Source organism: Procambarus clarkii, chromosome 72 (assembly GCF_040958095.1).
Source record: "Procambarus clarkii isolate CNS0578487 chromosome 72, FALCON_Pclarkii_2.0, whole genome shotgun sequence".
NCBI lineage: Eukaryota > Metazoa > Arthropoda > Malacostraca > Decapoda > Cambaridae > Procambarus > Procambarus clarkii.
The window spans coordinates 8178766-8198986 of NC_091221.1; the positions used below are offsets into that span (position 1 = coordinate 8178766).

A 20221-nucleotide genomic window follows, 5' to 3' on the forward strand; every position below is an offset into this window, starting at 1 on the left:
ATTGTGAAGTGCCTCTGTAAGATTGTCTAAAGCTGATTCACTGTGTAGCCTAAATGAAAGTTTCTTGCTTTTTGGTGGTGTTATGTCCATGTTCGCTATGAGAAAGGTAGGATAGTGGTCAGTTGTTCTGTCGTAGATTATACCAGATACAAGGGGAGCTGTTATGTTTGTCCATATGTGGTCCAAGGTAGTGGCTGATGTTTGAGTGACTCGGGTAGGTTTGGTGATTGTGGGGATTAGCATACAGGAGTTCATGCTGTTAAGGAAATAGTCAACTTGAGAGCAATTTTGTTGACCCAGGTCAATATTAAAGTCTCCTCCCAGAATGATGTGGTTTTTGTTGAGATTGTTGTTTATAATAAGATTCCTTAGGTTGTCTGAGAAAGAAGCTATGTTAGTATTGGGAAATCTATAGATGGCTCCAATAGTCAAAGAGGATATAAGGGATTTAATTGTAAACTGAGCAAAAGTATATTCACAGTAGTCGTCTCTGTCACTAATAACACTGTTGCAGATAAATGTATCTCGGTAATATATAGCTGTGCCACCACCTTTTTTATTAAGCCTACAGTTATGAATGGCTTTATAACCAGCTAAGTTGTAGAGTTGGGTATAGTCTTTATTTAGCCAAGTTTCTGTTAAAATAATGAACGATAGGTTAGTACCTAGTGCTGTGAGTAATGCATTTAAATCGTCAAAATGTTTACCAAGTGATCTAACATTTTGGTTATAAACTGATAGACAGGTGCTATTTTGAAGTTTGTTTTTAGCCTGGTGTGCTGTGAAATACTTGCAATAATGATGATCAATGTGCTGGTTGGTGTAGATATGAGACAGAAGATTTTGATCAGGATCAATATCAGTGTGCATAGAGATGCAGAGGGATCACGATACAAGATAGACGATAAAGCAAAACACAAGAATAAGAGCAGATAAATAACTTAAGTGATGGGGGTAGGAGGGGCATATTGAGGGGGCAGGAGGGAGGGTAGGAGTGAGGGGGGTAGAAGGGAGGGGGGTAGAAGGGAGGGCAGGAGTGATAGGATTGGGGGAAGGAGTTAGGGGGTAGGTAGGAGGGGGAGGTACAGTATGACCTGGCTATATTGGTTATGTCATGTCTAATTGTTGCATGGTGAATGCTCAAAGGCCCTTTCTTTATTCAGTGTTGTCACATACCTCATGTGAGTGTGGATAGGCAAACACTCATCTAGTTAAACTTATCTCGTAGTACTTTCAGAGACCGGTAATTTAGATTGTGTAAGTAGAATCTCCAAATAAATGGATCTTTAAAGCGCATTCCTATTTGGGTTTAAAAGGTTGTACCGAATGAGAAACTCGGATAAAATAGTATAACACGAGCAATGTTGTTGTTCAGTTTGGTTGCCTAAAGCACATACAAGGACTAGACATTACCAGGCATTCTTGTATACCTTACCTTATGCTATAAACATTGCCACAACCCTGGGTTTTATTGATTTAAATGGCCACAGGGAGTCATACAAAATTGCAGGTTATAATGTTATTAGTTTATCCACTGCGGTGACAAGTGGGCTGACTGATGTCCGTTGACACCTGTATCGTGCTTCAGTTTACTCACTAGATCGTCCTGTCTCTGGTCTCGTCTGTAGGAAGTATGTCAAAATAAAATGGATCATTAATAGCATAAGACTTGGGGGTAGGAGAGAGTTGCAGTGTTTGTCGTGGCCTTCAGTTGTTCCTAGTATTAGTCGACTTAGTTTTAGAAATATTTGTGTTGGGCAGTGTTGTTGTTTGAAAGTAGATGTGTTTTTGTAAAGAAGGTGGGGGTTCTTCATGGTTGGGTACAATTATCTAAGTGATTATAGATATCTGGTGTATAAATGTTTTGACATTAGAATAACTACCTTCTTTTCGTTAAAGTCAAAAGGTCGCTTGATTAATTGTAGGGTTTTGTTAGTAATTTTTGTGTACTGGAGCAACTTTTGGTTAATGATGGAATCTAGCTCAAAGGTCCTTTATTTCATTGTTCTTCTTCATTTTAATGTGGTAGTTGTGATATGGATTGTTCTGGGTCACCTGTAAGGTTTTGCAATGTTAAATAGTGTATATAATAATAAGAATTTGCCAGTCTTGTAACCATTTTTAGAGTTCCCGTAGATCTTTGTAAGGGCTCGATATCATTTTTTCATGTTCTCTGTACCATAAATCTTGGTGTCATCTGCAAAATTGATGTGGTTTGTAATAATTTGATTTGTCATTGAGGTATATAAGGTTTAGACCCTTGTGGTACGCTTCATGCCGTATTTTCCAGTCAAATCTGTTTCAGAGGAAGCTTTAATTAAGCAATCTTTTTATCCTTTATTCCATGTGCTTCATATTTCTCTCCTAGCCTTTCATATGGTGCTTTATCAAACACAGTGTGTGTTTGAATAGCTGGTTATCAGAAAAAAAATGTGAACAGGTTTGTTTTTAACAAACCAATGTTTTGTTGATTTGACAAAAATATTAATGTTTCTTCCCTTCTGGACCTTGCAGATGTGAGGTCAAAGTAATTTGAAAGTTTTCTGCTTGGCAGTTTCAAAAATTTGAGTAACATTTGAAATCTATCTAGCGAGTTTAAGTGGCAGTAAGTTTGGCTGTCAATCCATTTAATAGCTTGGATTGAATTCCAGGTATTTGAAGTTTTTTGAAAGTTTGTAAGGCTCTTCCCATTTATGGTGTTTGTTATAGGCAGATAGTGTATATATAAACTATCTTGAAATAGTTATCTTCAGCAGTTTGAAACATTTGTGGTAATGGGATGTGTGGTGTGAATAATTTAGTGTTCATTACTAATATTTGGTAGGACACTTCAGTGCAGCAAATATTAACAGATTGGACATGTCTAATGGTTTTTCTTTTCTTCTTAGACTAGTAGAAAATTGAAGGGTTTGGTATTGTTGATAGGAAACACATGAAAGTGTTTCCTATCAAGTTGTGGCATTTAGTAAGACACTTGTGGGAAATTTTTTTTAGCTAATTTAGTGTAATCTTATCATTGATTAGTGGAAATGACGTAAAAATTTACATCAATGTTCCATAGCTTTAACTTTATTTGTTTTAAGTTAAATTTTTGGCATTATTAAGATTAAATTATCTTTTGCAGTTTAACGTGAACTATAAAAATGAAAGTCTAGTTTGGTATGCAAAGCTTTTAAGTTGTCAAAATTAGTTTTCACTTAAAATATAATGTTGCTTAAAAGGTATATTACCTCTTTATATATATAACTTATGTTACTTATATATTTTACCTTTAAGACTGATAAACTTAAGTTTATTAGTTAATTATATAAAGCTATAATATAAGTTTATATATAACCAAGCTATAATATAAACTTTAACTTGGTTATATATAAACATATAGCTTTATAATTAATAAACTTAAGTTTATATTGCCTTTATATATTTTGTATACCTTTATAATGTTTATTATAGCTTTATATAAACTCTTATAGAAAGTTTTTTTAGATATTGTTAGCAAGAATTTGTAATAGAAATTTCCAGCATGATTAAATTATAGCTACTTTCAGGATAAAGTATATAAAGTATTTTCATTAAAAGATTTATTAAATAGTATACAATATAACTAATGTTGACAATTGTATGTTTCAGGTTGAGGTTTCAACTGAAGACTTCAAAGGCCAGGAAAACATCCAGAGTACCAAGGACAACAACCACCTGTAAAAGAAAAATAAAGTATATCAAACAGGGACACTCATTTTATTAACACTAACACATACAAATTACTACAAAAACCCCTAAGTCCCAATCTTTTAAGATTGGCTCAGCAAGGCCTACCCCTTACTTCCATTTTGAGGCAGGACTTGTTGCCTGAAACAGTGGAACACATCTTTTGGTTTAGTGCCCTCAACATGATGTACATAGACTTCACAACAAGCCTATGTACATCATGTTCCAGGCACTAAACCTCTAGATGTATCCACTCTTTCAGTCAACAAGCCCTGTAGTTATTAACAATGTTTGCACATTGTTAAGGGTCCCTACACCTATGCAATTCTAGTCCATCTATTGGATGGGTAGTAGAGCAGGGCTCTGAAAAAGCCAAGCCAGGGAAATCTGCAGGACTGCCTGGTCCCCTTCTATGAAATGGGGTAGGATCAGTACAAACTGCATCAATCCCTGCAGGTGGTAACAGTAGGACTTTGGTACACATCTATAAATGGACTAGATAAAAAAGAAAGCAAGTTAATTATTTGATATAGCTAAAACATTTAATTCAACATACCAGTTTATTGGAATGTGCAGAGTAGAACAGCCACACTTCTTAAGCCAGTCAATTCCTAGATGCCATCATAATCTTCATTACCACCTGAAACATTTAACCAAATTAGCTTATACATCTTGTATTACAAGTTGCTTTGCAAACTAATGGCTAATGTTCCTTATAATGTTAACATTTTATTCTCACTAATGCTAATAAAGCAAAAGATTTAGATATGGCTACTCAAATTATTTAAGTTTAACAAGTACTTTAAAGTAGAGAAAGATAATTTTTACTTTACATTATCTACATGCAACCACTGATGCCTTACTTATTTTTCTATTTAAAATATTCACCAAAACTTACCCCATTCTGAATGTCAAGCAATCAACACCTTCAAACTCTAGGATGAACATCTGGACTTCCCAATTCTTATTCTGAAAGAAAAAGCTTATTTAAACTAGTTACATTAAAAAATATGAGGTACAGTTACTAGTCAATATTTAATTTGTCTCTTGTATGGTACATCTGCAATCTTCTGACATTTGAACCCTCATCACAGCCCTTGTGGATTTGGTCATTTGATGCATCACTATTGGGTGTGCAATTTATAGATGAAAAACTTTTAGCCAAATATTTAAGAACTAAGAAAACTTAACACAAAGTTAAGCAAACCAACTACCATTTAATTCAATAGTTCTAAATACCCTCAATTCTTAAAGTGAATAAAATGTAAAGTGACCATTTTAAAATTTCTTTATGCTATTCAAAACAATTCCTGCAAGGACTAAACTTTTATTGTACCCACTTGTCAAGGCCTAGAACTACAGTTTTTATCCTCCATTTCCAGGCCCCTTCAATTTTTACCTAAATATTTTAATACTACTAATTATAGCAGTAAACTTAACTATCAGAATGATAGAGGGCAAAAGTATCTTCGCAATTTCAGGCCTTTAGTCCCCCCCCCCCCCCCACAAAGTAACCCATTACAGCTGACTTAACTCACAGGGGCATAGGGCGAGAAACTCAGCCCAGCATTTCTTGCCAGCACCCAGGATTCAACCCGAGACCACATCTCCAGTGTGCTGTCTGCTCAGCCCGTGCTACTTTCTGTAGCATACAAGGACCCTCCACAACCTGTCAATGAAACATTTAATATGGTTAATAATTTTTTTCCCCACAGCAATGTTTAAACTTAAATGTTTGCCTTTCAAAATACACTAATAAATTACCTACTTCCCCCACCCCATCTTTCATTTATTTATTGATTCTAGAACAAAGCCCTTTTAAGTTATAATTTAAAGTTAGGATTCCCCCCCTGCATCCCCCATATTGGTAATACAATATAGCAAAAACATGTAATTCAACATACCAGCTCCATAGATGTGCCGAGCAGAACAGCCACGCGCTGCTTTGATACCACTATAATCTAGCAAAGCACCTGAAACATTTAACCAAATTACCTTATAAACAGCTTTTTACTTAAGTTTCCTTGCAAATTCACAATGGTAGTGTTCCTTTAAAAATCTGCTAAAATTTTATTAATGCTAATCAAGCAAATAAAAAGGTAGGTATGGCTATTCAAGCTAAGTTTCTTTAGTACATTTAAGTGGAGAAAGATACTTCAGACATAATGCTACATTGTTTAACTTTACTATTTAATATAATCCAAATCTTTAATTTATTATTACTACCACACTCACCCGATTCTGAATGTCGAGCAATCAACACCTTCAAACTCTAGGATGTTCTGGACTTCCTAATCTATAGTCTGAAAGAAAAAACATTTAAACTTCAATTATATTACAATTAGATGAAGTACAGTTACTAGTTATTTTTTTGCGTTTTAACTTTACTTTCAATTATGAAATTCTGTTACAAACATTTATATGAACAAATCAATGAGGGTTCAAACCAAGCCATTAGGTCAGTAGACCTCCCAGTTGCAATTCTTTTACCATATCATGGCACAGTCGATTAAGGTGCATCTGCAATCCTCCAACATCCTAACCCTCATCACAGCCCTTTTACATTTGTTCATTTGATGCATCACACCGTTTCATCTATAAATTTCAAACTTTTAACCAAACAATTAACTGAACACTGAAAGCTAAGAAGACTAAATATAAATAATTATAAATACTCAACTTAAGATTTTATTCTATTTAAAATTAGAATTTTTATGCCATTCAAAGCAATTCCTGCAACAACTACACTGATATTGTACCCCACTTGTCAAGGCCTAGAACTAGTTTTTATTTTCTCCATTTACAGGCCCCTTCACAATTTTAATACATAATTTTTACTTTAATATTTAAAAACTAGCTATTAAACTAATTACCAATAAACTTACTTTGCCCTCTAATTCTGACAAAACCATGCTACTACCAGCAATTTCTTTGTACTCGGTTCCTGATGTTAGAAGGACCCTTCACAGCCTGTCAATGGAACATTAAATATGGTTATTAAATTTTTTTGGCACAGCAATTTGTTTTTAAAATTAAATATTCACCTTAACACTACATTAATAAATAAGCTACTCCCCCCCCCTTACCCCATCTTTTATAAGTTACAGAACAAACCCCTTTTAAGTAAAAATTAAGCTACAAAAATTTTTTTTTCAAATAAAATTTATAGTTAGGATTCCCCCCCCCCCATATTTGTACTACAATTTATATAGCTAACATGCAAGTCAACTTACCAGCTTTATAGATGTGCACATTAGAACAGCCACACTTTAGCCAGTCACTTTGATACCATTGTAATCTTCATTAGAACCTGAAACATTTAACCAAATTGGCTTGTAAATTCTGTATTGAACTTTTGCAAGTTGCTTTGCAAATTTACAATGGATAATGTTCCTTTAAAATCTACCAAAATGTTAATATTGTCAAATTCTCACTAATGCTAATCAAGCACAAAACTTAGAGTCTGTATTAAATAGTTTGAGTAGTCATGAGTACATTAAAGTGGAAAAAGATACTTCAGACTTGTGGCAATTTTGACTTCACATTACATGCAACCATCATTTAGATGATCTTTAGCTATAATGCTACAGTGTTTAAAACCAATATTTAATACAATGCAAACATGTTTAAATATTTACCACTTGGCTGATTCTGAATGTCAAACAATCAACACCTTCAAAGTCTAGGATGACGTTCTAGACTTCCAATCCATATTCTGAAAGAAAAAGCCCATTTAAACTTCAATTTTTTTTTTAACAAACTAGCACAACCTGGCCACAGCAACCTTCTGTCCCCCAGTCTTCCCCCCTCATCGTCTCTGTCTTCCAACCATTCTCCATTTCCCTATCCCCTCATCCTTCCACCATTACCCCCCTCCCTCTTCCCTTTGTCCTTCCCATTCTCTCACTTCTGTCCCCTCGCTATCCCCACCATTCCCAACTCCCTCGTCCAATGACTTCCCATATTGTGTGATTTTCCTGATCAGAAAACTTGGAACATCAACTGATCTGATGTTCATCACTAAAATATAAGTTAAAAATGAAATGAAAAAGTAACAAAGTACTCACGAAATGAACAGTATGGTAAACACGGCTCATTTCTAATGCAATTCACAAAATAAAGCAAAATTAATAATCTAAACTTACGAAAATTCAATTTATCAATGCAATCATATTTAAATTGAATTGTAACATCTAGTATAGCACGTGTTTCTCTTACATTCAACAGATGGCACTTCCAAGAAAAGCATAGTTTCTGCTTAGAACAGGATTTGTTCAAAGCATAGCTTTACCTATAACAGGTGTGGCATCTATATACCTACAAAATGAATGTTATGGTAAACACAGCTCTATCTCCACAATGTCACAAAACGCTTTAAATTTTCAAAGATTTATATTTATTTAATTATATCAATGCAATCTGAAACATTGAAATGGAATTTGACTATAGTGCATGTTATGTGCAACAGATGGTCCCCTTTTTCAAAAATGCATATTTTTTTTTACCCGTCACAGGGGTGGCATCTATATAGTAGGTATATGAAAAGATACCCATATTCGAATGGAACGTTGTGTCAGTTTCAAAGCAATCTGTGAAGAACTTGGGGAGATTACAGTGTGTGGCTCTTACATCCAACAGATGGCAATGTTAAAAAATAAACAAATTCCTCTAGTCACAGGTAAGGCATGTATATAGAAACATGCCTATTCGAATGCAACATCTTGTCAAAACTTAAGTAATTGGTAAACAGGTTTCAAAGATTGTCAAAATCACACTGAAAAACAATTTAAAAAAAAAAAAAGGTTCTCCCGTCACAGACGTCACATCAATATAATATGTATATAAAAACCTACTCTGATGCAAATGTAACATTGAAATTTTAACAAAGCAATCTGAAGAACTATTGGATATTAGCAATTTTTAACAAACATTTACATTTATATTTATAGATAAGAAGTACAGTTACTAGTCTATTTCATTTCTGTACCATCATTAGTTTTTACTTTCAGTTATGAACACAAGTTAAACATTTAGATGAACAAATCTACGAGGGTTCAAAGCTACTGCAGGAGCCATGAGCAAGTAATTATCAAAAGGCACCAAACCAGGAATGCAGGAGCTGTAAGGTCAGTAGGCCTCCCAGTTTAAGTTTTAGTTTGTCATGGCAGTCAATTATGGTACATCCGCAATCTGACATGTGAACCCTCACAGCCCTTGTGGGCTTATTTGATGCATCACTTGTCATTGTGCAATTTATAGACAAAACAAACTGTCAAGTAATTTGCAACCAAACTAACCGAACACAACGCAAACCAATTAACAAATTATAAATACCCTATACATCAGATTTTATTCTATTTAAGAGTAAACACCCCACTTTACAAATTAAAATCCTTTTTATGCTATTCAAACCAATTCTTCTAACTAAACTTTTGTACCCACTTGTCAAGGTCTAGAACTTATTTTCCTATTTCCAGGCCCCTTCACAATTTTACACAATTTTTACCTAAATATTTAAGAACTACTCGTTAAACTAATCAGTAAACTTACTTTTGCCCTCTATATTTCCGACATACAACATGCTACTTCCTGTAGCATCACTAGAGGCAATTTTTCTGTACGCTGTTCCTGAAGTTGTTTCGAAGGACCCTCCACAACCTGTCAATGGAACATTAAAGATTGTTACTTTTTTGCACAGCTTTTTTTTTAAACTTTATTTGCTATTTTAAAACTACACTAACAAATTTCCTACTTCCCCTCACCATCTTTCATTCATTTAAATTATAGAACAAAGTTCTTTGAAGTACACAATTTTTGTAGCAAACATTTATTTTTCAAAATAAATCTTGTCAGGATTCCCCCCCTCCCCCACATCCCCCATATTGTTACTACAATACACCATTAGTCTTTGGGAATATTATGCATCTCTAACATTGCAGGCAAACCAAGCTTTAGCTCATAAGTTAATTATAGAAGGCAACAAAATGTCACAGTTCTTACATTCTTTTACACCCACTAGCATGTGTAGCATTTCAGGTAACTGTCCTACGTTCCCCAGAACACAACTGGGATTTTGAACCAATCATTACTTAAATGATTACCAACAGTTCTCATAGTATACACAAGAGATTTGTACAGTAGAATAATATTTATACAACAAAGGATAGTTAAAAACTTACACCCAAGATATATGCTAAATCACAAGCACTTGCTTTGGGATCAAAGGGATTTTCTATTTTAAGAAATAGAAAACTATACAGAGATCTAAATGTATTAACCAATTACTTGTTGCCACGTGTAAAGAGCTTAAACCATCACAAACCTCATTACGTAGAAGACCTACCATGACTATCTACAATATGGGCAATGACAATCTAACATGTTAGATTAACATTATTATCTTTCAACTTATAGCTTACGTGCACCTACATTAAATATCCCAATATACATAAATTTGGGTACAGACTTCCTATAATGCCCAATACTTTAAAATTTATGTTGCCAACTATTACCAATAAGTAGTTTATAACTTATTTAAACTACCTTCAAATACAAACATTTGCTATAACAAACTACCAAGATTAAAAAGCAATATAACCACCCATTCACCAAGTTAATCTTTATTCTAACAATGTACAATATTACAACTACACCAATATTTGCCAAAACATTTATTCAACTTGCAAAACTTCAATGCAACAGGAGTCTATTTTATCACAATGTGGAGCAGTGATCATTCAATCCCATGCACCACACTAGTGCTTACAAACAACTACATTCAAATAGGTTAAAAAAATAAACCTTGCATCACCTTTTTACTCAAAAATCATCAACGGCCCATGACACCCACATAATTATAATCCAGTAACTAGTCAATTAGTCTCAAGACAGTGTCAAGAACATTAATACCCATTCCAAAACGGCCAAAATTTTTTTTACCCAAGAGCAACAGGTCTCATACCACGATTCATCACTATTTAAGGTAAGTCACTAACTTAAGGGACCATACTCAGTTATATGCTACCACAAATTTAATTTTGATACATTATAGGGGTCATTGCAGATTATGCTTCTCCACCCATCAAGTGAAAAAATCTGAATTAACAACTTTGTACTTATTAAAACTTTCTATTATTAAACTTACAAATTATGCACTTAGTTACTTTAATATTCAAACTGCTGTAAGTATAACAGGTCATATTACCAAGTTTATGAAACATACAATAACAGCTCATTTCTACACATAATTACACCAAATACACAAGTATACAAATCCTCAAAATTACTACCATATAATCTTATATTACTGACCATGCAAGGAAAAGTTGCGAGAATCTAGTAATGATGCACTCTTCAATCTTTCATTTACCACTAATCTCACCCACTTAGTCTGACATTTAACAGCTGCTGTTATGTTGTGTGCAATGAACATTTTACCACAAACAATTTCTATTATGCAACATGCTAGCTCTTTTTTTTACTAAATTACCAATAAGGACAAGTTACACATTTCCAGTTTTCCCATACAATGATTCACCCGAGAGCCAGCTATGTACTTCATTGACAATGGAGTATATCTACTATACAGTACACTATTCTCCACTAAACAGGCTCAATCATTACAGTAGCCAGTCTTCTAACTAGCAAAATTAGTTTCTTTACCTGTAACAAAAAAATAAATAAAATAAAACTGATACATCTTAGAGCCTTGGGTTACCTAGATATTAACATTTTTAACCATTCCAACTTAATCAACTTTCTGGAAATAATTGCTACACTAGCACATTCTACCATTCAAGATTGTGGACCATAATCAATTATTAAACTCTTTTAGCACACATTAACTGCACCACTGATTTCAATTATTGAAAATTTACTTTACAATTTATACAGTTGTGAACATGTTTCCTAACCATGCCTAGATACTAGATTATAAACTTAATTGTTTGGACCTATAAGGCAGACGCATTCATCAATGCTACATTACAATAGGCACAGCCTACAACCTTTAAAATATTCTGATAAATACCTAGAGGTTTTTTATGCAACTCAACTAAGGACCATACAAGCCTACACTACAGTTTCCAATTTCATTTACTCTAGTTAATCTAATTTTTTTACAACTTTTCCAAGACCAAAGCTGGATTATGCACCTCGTATGCTGCCAATCTCTTGGTAGAGAGATTCAAAGATTACCAATATGAAAAACTTTGTAGCATTGACAATTAAAACTAGTTACACAATAGTAACAAAGAGACTTATTCAACTATAAATTATCTTTCTGCAACTACCAAGCCAATTCTTTAATTTAAACCAAGTTTAACAGAACAAATAATTACCTACTTTGCCAACTGAAACTATTTTTCAACATCTAAAAAGGTCTGCACAATTTTATACACTACCCTCAAAGAACAAGAATGGCAATCCATCAAGTTGCTTACGACATCAAGATATAATTAAGTATTATGGGAATAACTACAGCTTTCCCAAATATCATTTGCACGTACAACGAACTACAGTATGGATTATATAGGTAGTTTAACCTAGAAACTAAGCAAAGCCTTTTGGAACATGTAGACTATAATATCCTAACCTACAGAGGCTTCAAATTCTGAAAGAAACTACTCAAAAATACCACAAAGTACACAAACCTACACTTTGCAACCTTTAGGACAATTATACAAGGACATTCAACATGGCAGAAGATTGTTACCAAAAACCATTTTGACCAAACTACATACTAGACGATAACCAAGTAACATAACTGGCTCCACTTTAGCGTGTCATCTGATAAACACAAACATTAAATTAACCATTATATCAGTATTCAACTTTATATACCAAAACATTCATGGATGTTAAGCAGGTGTACAGGATGAATCAAGATATACCATAAGGGATACAAGTTGAAAAGCCAAAAAATTTAACACAGGTGTGGATATTTAAATGCAAAGTTAACCCTTAAACCACATCTTTTGACAATTTAACAAGTTTTAAAACTATTTTTGCATAATCAACTAGGCAAGGGCTCCAACTGTCTAAATGATTAGAGCATAACTTTCAAAAGATTCTAAATTATAATTTAATATTCAGAACTAAATTTAATTCAGAATATAAAATGAATTATTAATTTAACATTCTCAGAACATATCAAGTTAGAATATAGGTTCAGTATATTTTCTGTAAAAAAAAAAATAGTCAATAGGGCATTTGAATTGTGGCAATTGTAGACTAAAAAATTACAACTCCAAATTTATAAAAGTTAAGAAAAATCTAGTCCGATGGAATTTTATAACAGACACCCGAGCACAATCAAAATAGTGATAATCGGAAAACTCAAACACGAAACCGAAACCAGAGAATTTAAGTAATGTAATTATAGAACCATTTTTAATTTAACCATGTTTTAATAAACATTCATACTCTAATGTGAGAGTTCTAGGTCAATGTTTTTAAATTTAAAGTCTAGAAAAAAAAAATAAAAACTAGGGATAATTCTGATTTAGGGGACATCTTTAGGGTATACTTTATACAAGTGAAAAAGCCCTAATGGTCTAATCAAACTAACCTAAAGAGAATACCTGCAGTTTTAAAGCAGAAAAAGAAGAAGTTGCCAAAAATATTAAGTCCAAAGTTTTGATCGATTTATTTGTTTACCAATTTCATTCTATCCACAGTTATGAAAAAGTGTATTTTCAAGGATGTAAAGGTTACAACAAAAACTACAAAATTTCCATAAATAAATTTTTGGAACAATATGAAAGTAACATTAATATTGTCCAATGTATTTATGGTGTATGATTATTATTTGTGCCATGTATTACTTTATCATAAAGGCCCCAACGGCATATCCACTTTGTGGACACTATTCTTCGTGTCTAGACCAGATGCTTGCATCTATTACTGCATAATCTCAGTTTTGGTTATTAGAAGCTGTTCATAAAATTTTTACCAAAATTACTCTAAAATCAATTTCCAAAAATATGAAAGTTTCACAACTTTCGCCAATAAGTTGGAGATTTAACATCGACGTTATTTACACAGTTCAAATATTTTTGACTACCGTTCCCTATATTTGCAGTAATATGCACAGTTTAAGGGTCAGGGGAACTTTCCATGAAATGTGCCTCTACTTTCAATACTTTTCTAGATTGGATTTTTTGCAAATGTTGCTCCCATTTATACAGGCCACAAATAGCACAAAACTACCAGCAAATCCAGTAGACTTGCTATCTGTAAAGTCAGATTCATTCACCATTTACAGGAATTTTAAAGGAGTAGGCACCCCCCCCCAAAGAAAATTTAAATACTGTAAATAAGGCTGTCATGCAAACTTTACTTTCCAAATTAACCACTCAACATCAAAGGACTAAATTGATTTTTTGAAGCTTTTCACAAGCTACCACATGACTTGCCAGGAAACAAAACATTAAATAACCATTACAATGAATAAAGAACATAGTTGAAACAGCAGTGAAAGGATCTAACAAATTACTAAACATGTCAGGAGAGAACCCAATATTCTATTTTTTGGCCCGACTGTCATAAGGATATTATTACTTGTTTGAGTAAAGTGAAGGCTACGAGACCTTATAAGAAACACACACGAACAAGTAGTTTGAAGACTTGCAAGTTACTTGAAAACTCTGAAGCTTATCATGTGCAGCATAATCCATAAATGCCAAAAATATTACCTTGCAGTAGATCGATAAGGACCAAGTCACAGTCCACCAATCAAAATTGCACAAGTAGGAGCTACAGTTTAAGTTTTTTTTTTTTTAAACTTAAGGTAGTTATACAACCTTATTAATCTCATTCACCCAACTAATACCAAAGCATGGACACTTTCTAATTTTCTGCTTTAGAAGATATTTAATCCCAGCCAAAAATTCATTCTTTAACAAAACTATGCTGCTATTTAAGATAAAGCTTTTCAAGCTATGGGAATGTAAAAGAGGGAGGGGAACTGAAACTGCCAGGGAAGGGGGGTGTGATTAAGATTCTGTACCTTTAACGTTAGTGTAGAAGGTCTCCCACAGGATCTGGGCCTTGTCCACTCTGATGTTGCCCAAAGTTGGTGCCAGCTGCTGGTTACAAAGGGTGCCATACGCTACTTCAGGCAACTTTCACTCTTCGCCACAGATCACATCAGCTCAGGACCTCATTACCATGTTGGGAGGCAATTGAAGACTAGCCAGTCAACGCCCTGGGCTGGAGAGCTGCAGCAGCCGAAGGAGAATTTACCACCTGCAAGTTTATTTATTTATTTATGCATATACAAGAATGTACATAAGGAATGAGAGGATACAAATATGGTAATTACAGTCTTGTAAAGCCAATATTGACGTTATTTACACAATTCAAATATTTTTTACTACCGTTCCCTATATTTGCAGCAATATGCACGCGCAGCGTTTCGGGCAGGTCCTTAATCTAAGAAAATTTTAAGGGAGGTAAATACTTGCAAAATTTAGACAAAAAAATGATAACATTACATGAAATTATAAAAAGACGACTAGAGAAAATTGTAGGTACAGTATATTAAAGCACATAGGTAGCTAAGATTGATTGCAATGACAGCTTGAATGGTAGTTGACAAAAATTGGTAGTCACAATACAGCATATGGCTAGCACAAAAGAAGAAAGCAATGAACACAATGATAAGGTTTGATATTACATAAAAATTAGGAGATGGGTAACACTAGGTACAGAGCAAATTTAAAGCTCTGTAGGAAACTAAGATGAAGTTAGGTACTTTTTGGTTTTGCTTTTAAATAAGGCAAAAGTTACAGTTTTTCAATTCACTAGGGAGCGAGTTCCATAGACTAGGTCCCTTAATTTACATAGTGTTTACACAGATTAAGTTTGACCCTGGGGATATCAAAGATTTATTTCTGGTGTGGTGATAATGGGTCCTATTACATCTGTCCAGGGAGAGTTTCAGAGCATGGTTTGCATTTAAGAACAGGGTTTTGTAAATGTAGTCGACACAAGAGTGTGTGGAGGGAGTTAATATTTAGCAAGTTTAGGGATTTAAACAAGGGAGCCGAGTGTTGTCTGAAAGCAGTGTTAGTTATTATTCCGATAGCAGATTTTTGCTGTGTGATGGGCTTAAGGTGGTTTGCAGTGGTAGACCCCCCATGCACAGATACCATAATTAAGATAGGGGTAGATTACTGCACAATATATAGTGAGAGGAGAGCAGAGTTAGGAACATAATATCCGATTTTGGAGAGTATACCAACTGTCTTAGAGACTTTCTTAGTTATGTGTTGAATGTGGGTGCTGAAGTTTAGTCTCTTGTCTAGGAATAGGCCAAGAAACTTGCCATTATTTTTATTACTGATGTTAATGTTGTCTATCTGTAGCTGAATTGCATTTGATGATTTGCTTCCAAATAAGATGTAGCAAGTCTTTTCGATGTTTAATGTTTGTTCATTGACATTCATGTGGACTTTTTTTTTAATTAATTATTCACAACATTTAGTTTGTGGGTTGAGGTTTGAATAGATAAGGGTAGTATCGTCAGCAAACAATATAGGTTTGAGAGACATTAGGCAGATCGTTTATATATACAAGAAATAGAAGAGGTCCCAAGATGCTGCCCTGTGGCATTCCAACGGTAATTGGTAGAGTGGAAAAAGTTGTATCATTGATGGTTACATATTTGTGTCTGTCACCAAGATAGGATCGGATGTAGTCAAGGGCAAGGCCTCCGATTCCATAATGCTAGAGTTTAAGTAAGAGGTAGTTGTGATAAACAGTATCAAAGGGTTTTCTTAGGTCAATGAAGAGTCCAATCTGAAACTCATTTTTGTCAAGGGCTGAATAGATAACGTCAAGGAGACTAATGATTGCATCGTTGGTGCTCTTTTGGGACCGGAAGCCAAACTGGCAGTAATTTAGTGTTACCTATACAAATCCAATCCAATCCTCTCCTCTCCCCCCCCCTCTATTTTATTATATCTTCAAGTAAAACCCAAAACATTAACCTAACTATTATAACTTGTAACTAACCCAACCTAAAATTAATTAACAAATGACTATTAGAAAGACGCACCTAAACACAAAAAAATACTCAACTTACCCGCTGGTCAACCGCACTGGTCTATACGTCTTCTTCCAACACTGGTTAAAGAGTTACTGCTGACTTCTGCCCGCAACAAGCCACAAATCACCTACGTTGTCTAGAATCATATATAGAATAGCAACTGACCATAACACCCGTGCTCTCTCACGTGATCATCGAATAACGTGGGGGTAAACTGGTAGTACTGCTGTCAAAACATAGATGGCGTACACCCAAATGGTCATGCCGATGGACTCCCCTATTTGTGCTTACGGAAATGAGCTTCGACTATTTGCTCCCGCCCCCCTCAGCTGTTAATTAATTGGTGTACAGGCTCCTGAACCTGAGGACCAGTAACACTTTAGTGCTAGTAGTTATATAAGAATTAAGGTAACTGCAGAAGGTCTATTGGCCCATACGAGGCAGCTCCTATTTATAACCACCCAATCCCACTCATATACATGTCAAATTCAAATGTTTATTCAGGAAAAATACATACATAGATGATGTTGGATTTATAGATAGAGCTAGTACATACAATACCTAAAGCCACTATTACGTATTGTCCAGCCCCACGCTTTAAACAATCAAGGGACCCCACCTCCACGTTACGTGGTAATTGGTTCCACAAATCAACAATCCTGTTACCGAACCAGTAAACATCTCCATAATGTCACCCCTAACTCTTCGCCTTTCCAGCGAATGTAATTTAAGCTTTGTCAATCTTTCTTCATATGAGAGGTTCCTAATTTGGGGGATTAACTTTGTCATCCTATGCTGGACGTATTCTAGTGAATTTGTATCCATTCTATAGTATGGCGACCAAAACTGAACTGCATAATCTAAATGGGGCCTAACCAGAGCAAGAAATAACTGAAGAACAACACCAGGTGTCTTATTAGTAATGCTTCGATTAATAAATCCCAGTGTCCTATTTGCCTTATTACGAACATTTTTGCATTGATTTTTTTGGTTTTAATTTTTTACTAATCATAACTCAGATCCCTTTTGCAATCCGACTTCGCAATCTCAACACCATCTATCTTGAGATGATTTTGATTTTGAGATGATTTCGGGGCTTTAGTGTGGCCCATACGAGGCCCGGTCCTCGACCAGGCCTCCACCCCCAAGAAGCAGCCCGTGACAGCTGACTAACACCCAGGTACCTATTTTACTGCTAGGTAATAGGGGCATAGGGTGAAAGAAACTCTGCCCATTGTTTCTCGCCGGCGCCTGGGATCGAACCCAGGACCACAGGATCACAAGACCAGCGTGCTGTCCGCTCGGCCGACCGGCTCCCTTAAATCTAGCTCATATTTTGTAACCGTATCATCATTACCTAGCCTTAAAATCTTACAATTGCCAGCATTAAACTGCATCTGCCAATCTTTTGACCATTTCAAAACCCTATTAAGATCGTCTTGAAGTGATAGCGAGTCTATGTCTGTGTTTATTTTCCTCTCGATTTTCATATAATGTATGTATAAAAAATTCAACAAAGTTACAGCAATCGCGGAAAGATCTTACTACCATACAGAATGTCTGTGACTACAGGAGGATTGGCAAGTACGTAAAGGGAAAGATCAACCTTTGAGGATCACCCTAAACGGTACAAAACAGATGGAAGAAGTACCAAGGAATGCTAGAAAATTATAAAGTGATGAGAAAGGGACATTATGGTCGTTAAGACAAAATATTTCAAAAGAAGACATAGAAGCTGAAACTGAACCTCGCCGAGGCAAAACGTCTAAATTAGGACAGGAATGAAAAAGAAATCAATTCTTTATTTTTCTACAAAGTAATAAGGGTAGGCAGACCAGTAAAATGATACAAAAAGGCAAAGCAACAAAATCGCTAGAGAAAGGGGGGAGTGAAGAATAAGGAGAGGGGGAACGTGTTCCTGAAAATTGCATACACCAACATAGATGGAGTGAGATCAAAGATACTGGAGTTAAGTGATGTAATACAGCTGCAGACGCCAGACATTGTTGCACTCATGGAGACGAAACTTGAAGATGATATTTTAAATGAGGTCATATTCGCAAGAGGCTACTCAGTTTGGAGACAAGACAGGAAAATTAGGAAAGGCGGTGGCGTTGCTGTGCAAGAAGAACATCTAAAGGTAAGCGAAATGTTTGCCAATCCACGAGAAGTTGACATAATAGCACTAGAGATCTGCAATCAGGATGATAAACTAACGATCATAAATGTAAATAGTCCACCGCCATGCAACACATGGTCAAAGGAGTAGCTTGATAATAAACGAGAGGGTACACCCTCAGTCGATAGAAGTCTTCCCAATGAGTCCCTAGGAGTATCTCCTTATGAGATGCTCTACGGACGTAAGTGCCGTACTCCCCTCAAGGCTTTCAAAGACTCTCTACGTGATGCCACCTTCAGTGAGCATCAGAATATGCCCCAGTTTCTTCAAAACCTTCAACACATTCTAGAGAGAGTCCACAGTTTTGCCCAAGATAATCTATTGAAAGCACAGGAGAGGATGAAGACTCATTACGACCAGACCAGCAAAGTAAGAAAATTTAAGCCGGGAGACTTCGTACTTGCTTACTTCCCTATCCCAGGTTCTCCTTTACAAAACAAGTTTTCAGGACCCTACCGCATCAAGGAGTGCAGAAACAACCATAACTACGTTCTAGAGACTCCAGATAGGCGGCGGAAGACCCAGCTGTGCCACGTCAACCTCCTGAAGCTATATAACGGTACTCCTCCCACTGTCATGCTCGACGGGAGACATCTCCCGTCACGCAGGGTGCAGTCGCACCTCCACAGATCTCCAGTATCATCTATTGATACTGGTGATGGCTCAAAAGGGCCACCACTTACGAGCTATTCATGCCCGTGCCACCTTTTCGGTGGCTTCATCTTAACATATTAACAAGGGAGACATCTCCCGCCATGCAGGGTGCATTCGCACCTCCACAGATCTCCAGTATCAGCTGTTGATACTGGTAATGGCTTGAAAGGGCCACCAGTTACGGGCTATTCATGCCCGTGCCACCTTTAGGTGGCTTAATCTTCATCAATCAATCAATCAACTGTCATGCTTAACTACTCTGCCTTTACAGAACCATACATCCACAGTGAGACCTTCCCTGCTTCTCCTCCCGAAAGCACTGACAAGGAGTCAGCGCTTTCTAATTCGGAAATCCTTACTGATCTTCCAAACTATTTTCAGGACAATCATAGTGCATCTCTTGTCAAGATCTTCAGAGAACATCAGGAGTTGTTCCGAGATGACCCCCAAGAGTGTAATGTTACCCAGCACGACATCCAACTGCTCCCCGACACCCGGCCGATTCGTCAACCCTTCTACCGAATCAGCCCTAGCAAGAAGGAAGTCATGCGTGCTGAGGTGCAGTACCTCTTGGATCATGGACTGGCTACAACTTGTGAGTCCCCCTGGGCCTCACCCTGTATCTTGGT

General features: G+C 35.7%; 1 protein-coding gene and 1 long non-coding RNA gene across 4 annotated transcripts in view; one reads left to right on the forward strand and one right to left on the reverse strand.

Annotated features, from left to right (window-relative positions):
* The window catches only part of LOC123773671 (uncharacterized), a 13195-nt gene extending 8839 nt beyond the window's left edge, over positions 1–4356 (forward strand). For 2 of the 3 annotated variants that reach the window (XR_011224430.1, XR_006774849.2), the window contains one exon: positions 3631–3728. Coding sequence is in view for 1 of the 3 variants with exons in the window: in XM_069312459.1 (XP_069168560.1) it covers positions 3631–3745 (115 nt within the window). In the remaining 2 variants the exon portion in view is untranslated. Of the gene's footprint in view, positions 1–3630 lie in introns of all 3 variants that reach the window. The other variant, XM_069312459.1, reaches the window with a different exon arrangement.
* On the reverse strand, positions 3567–16945 carry LOC123773755 (uncharacterized). The gene is made up of 12 exons (XR_006774865.2): positions 16796–16945; positions 14717–14955; positions 9259–9366; positions 7347–7423; positions 6942–7018; positions 6594–6678; positions 5944–6011; positions 5613–5681; positions 5247–5377; positions 4607–4677; positions 4265–4348; positions 3567–3696 (listed from the first exon to the last, which is right to left on the reverse strand). It is a non-coding gene; the product is annotated as an uncharacterized lncRNA (long non-coding RNA).
* Positions 16946–20221: the final 3276 nt, after the last annotated feature.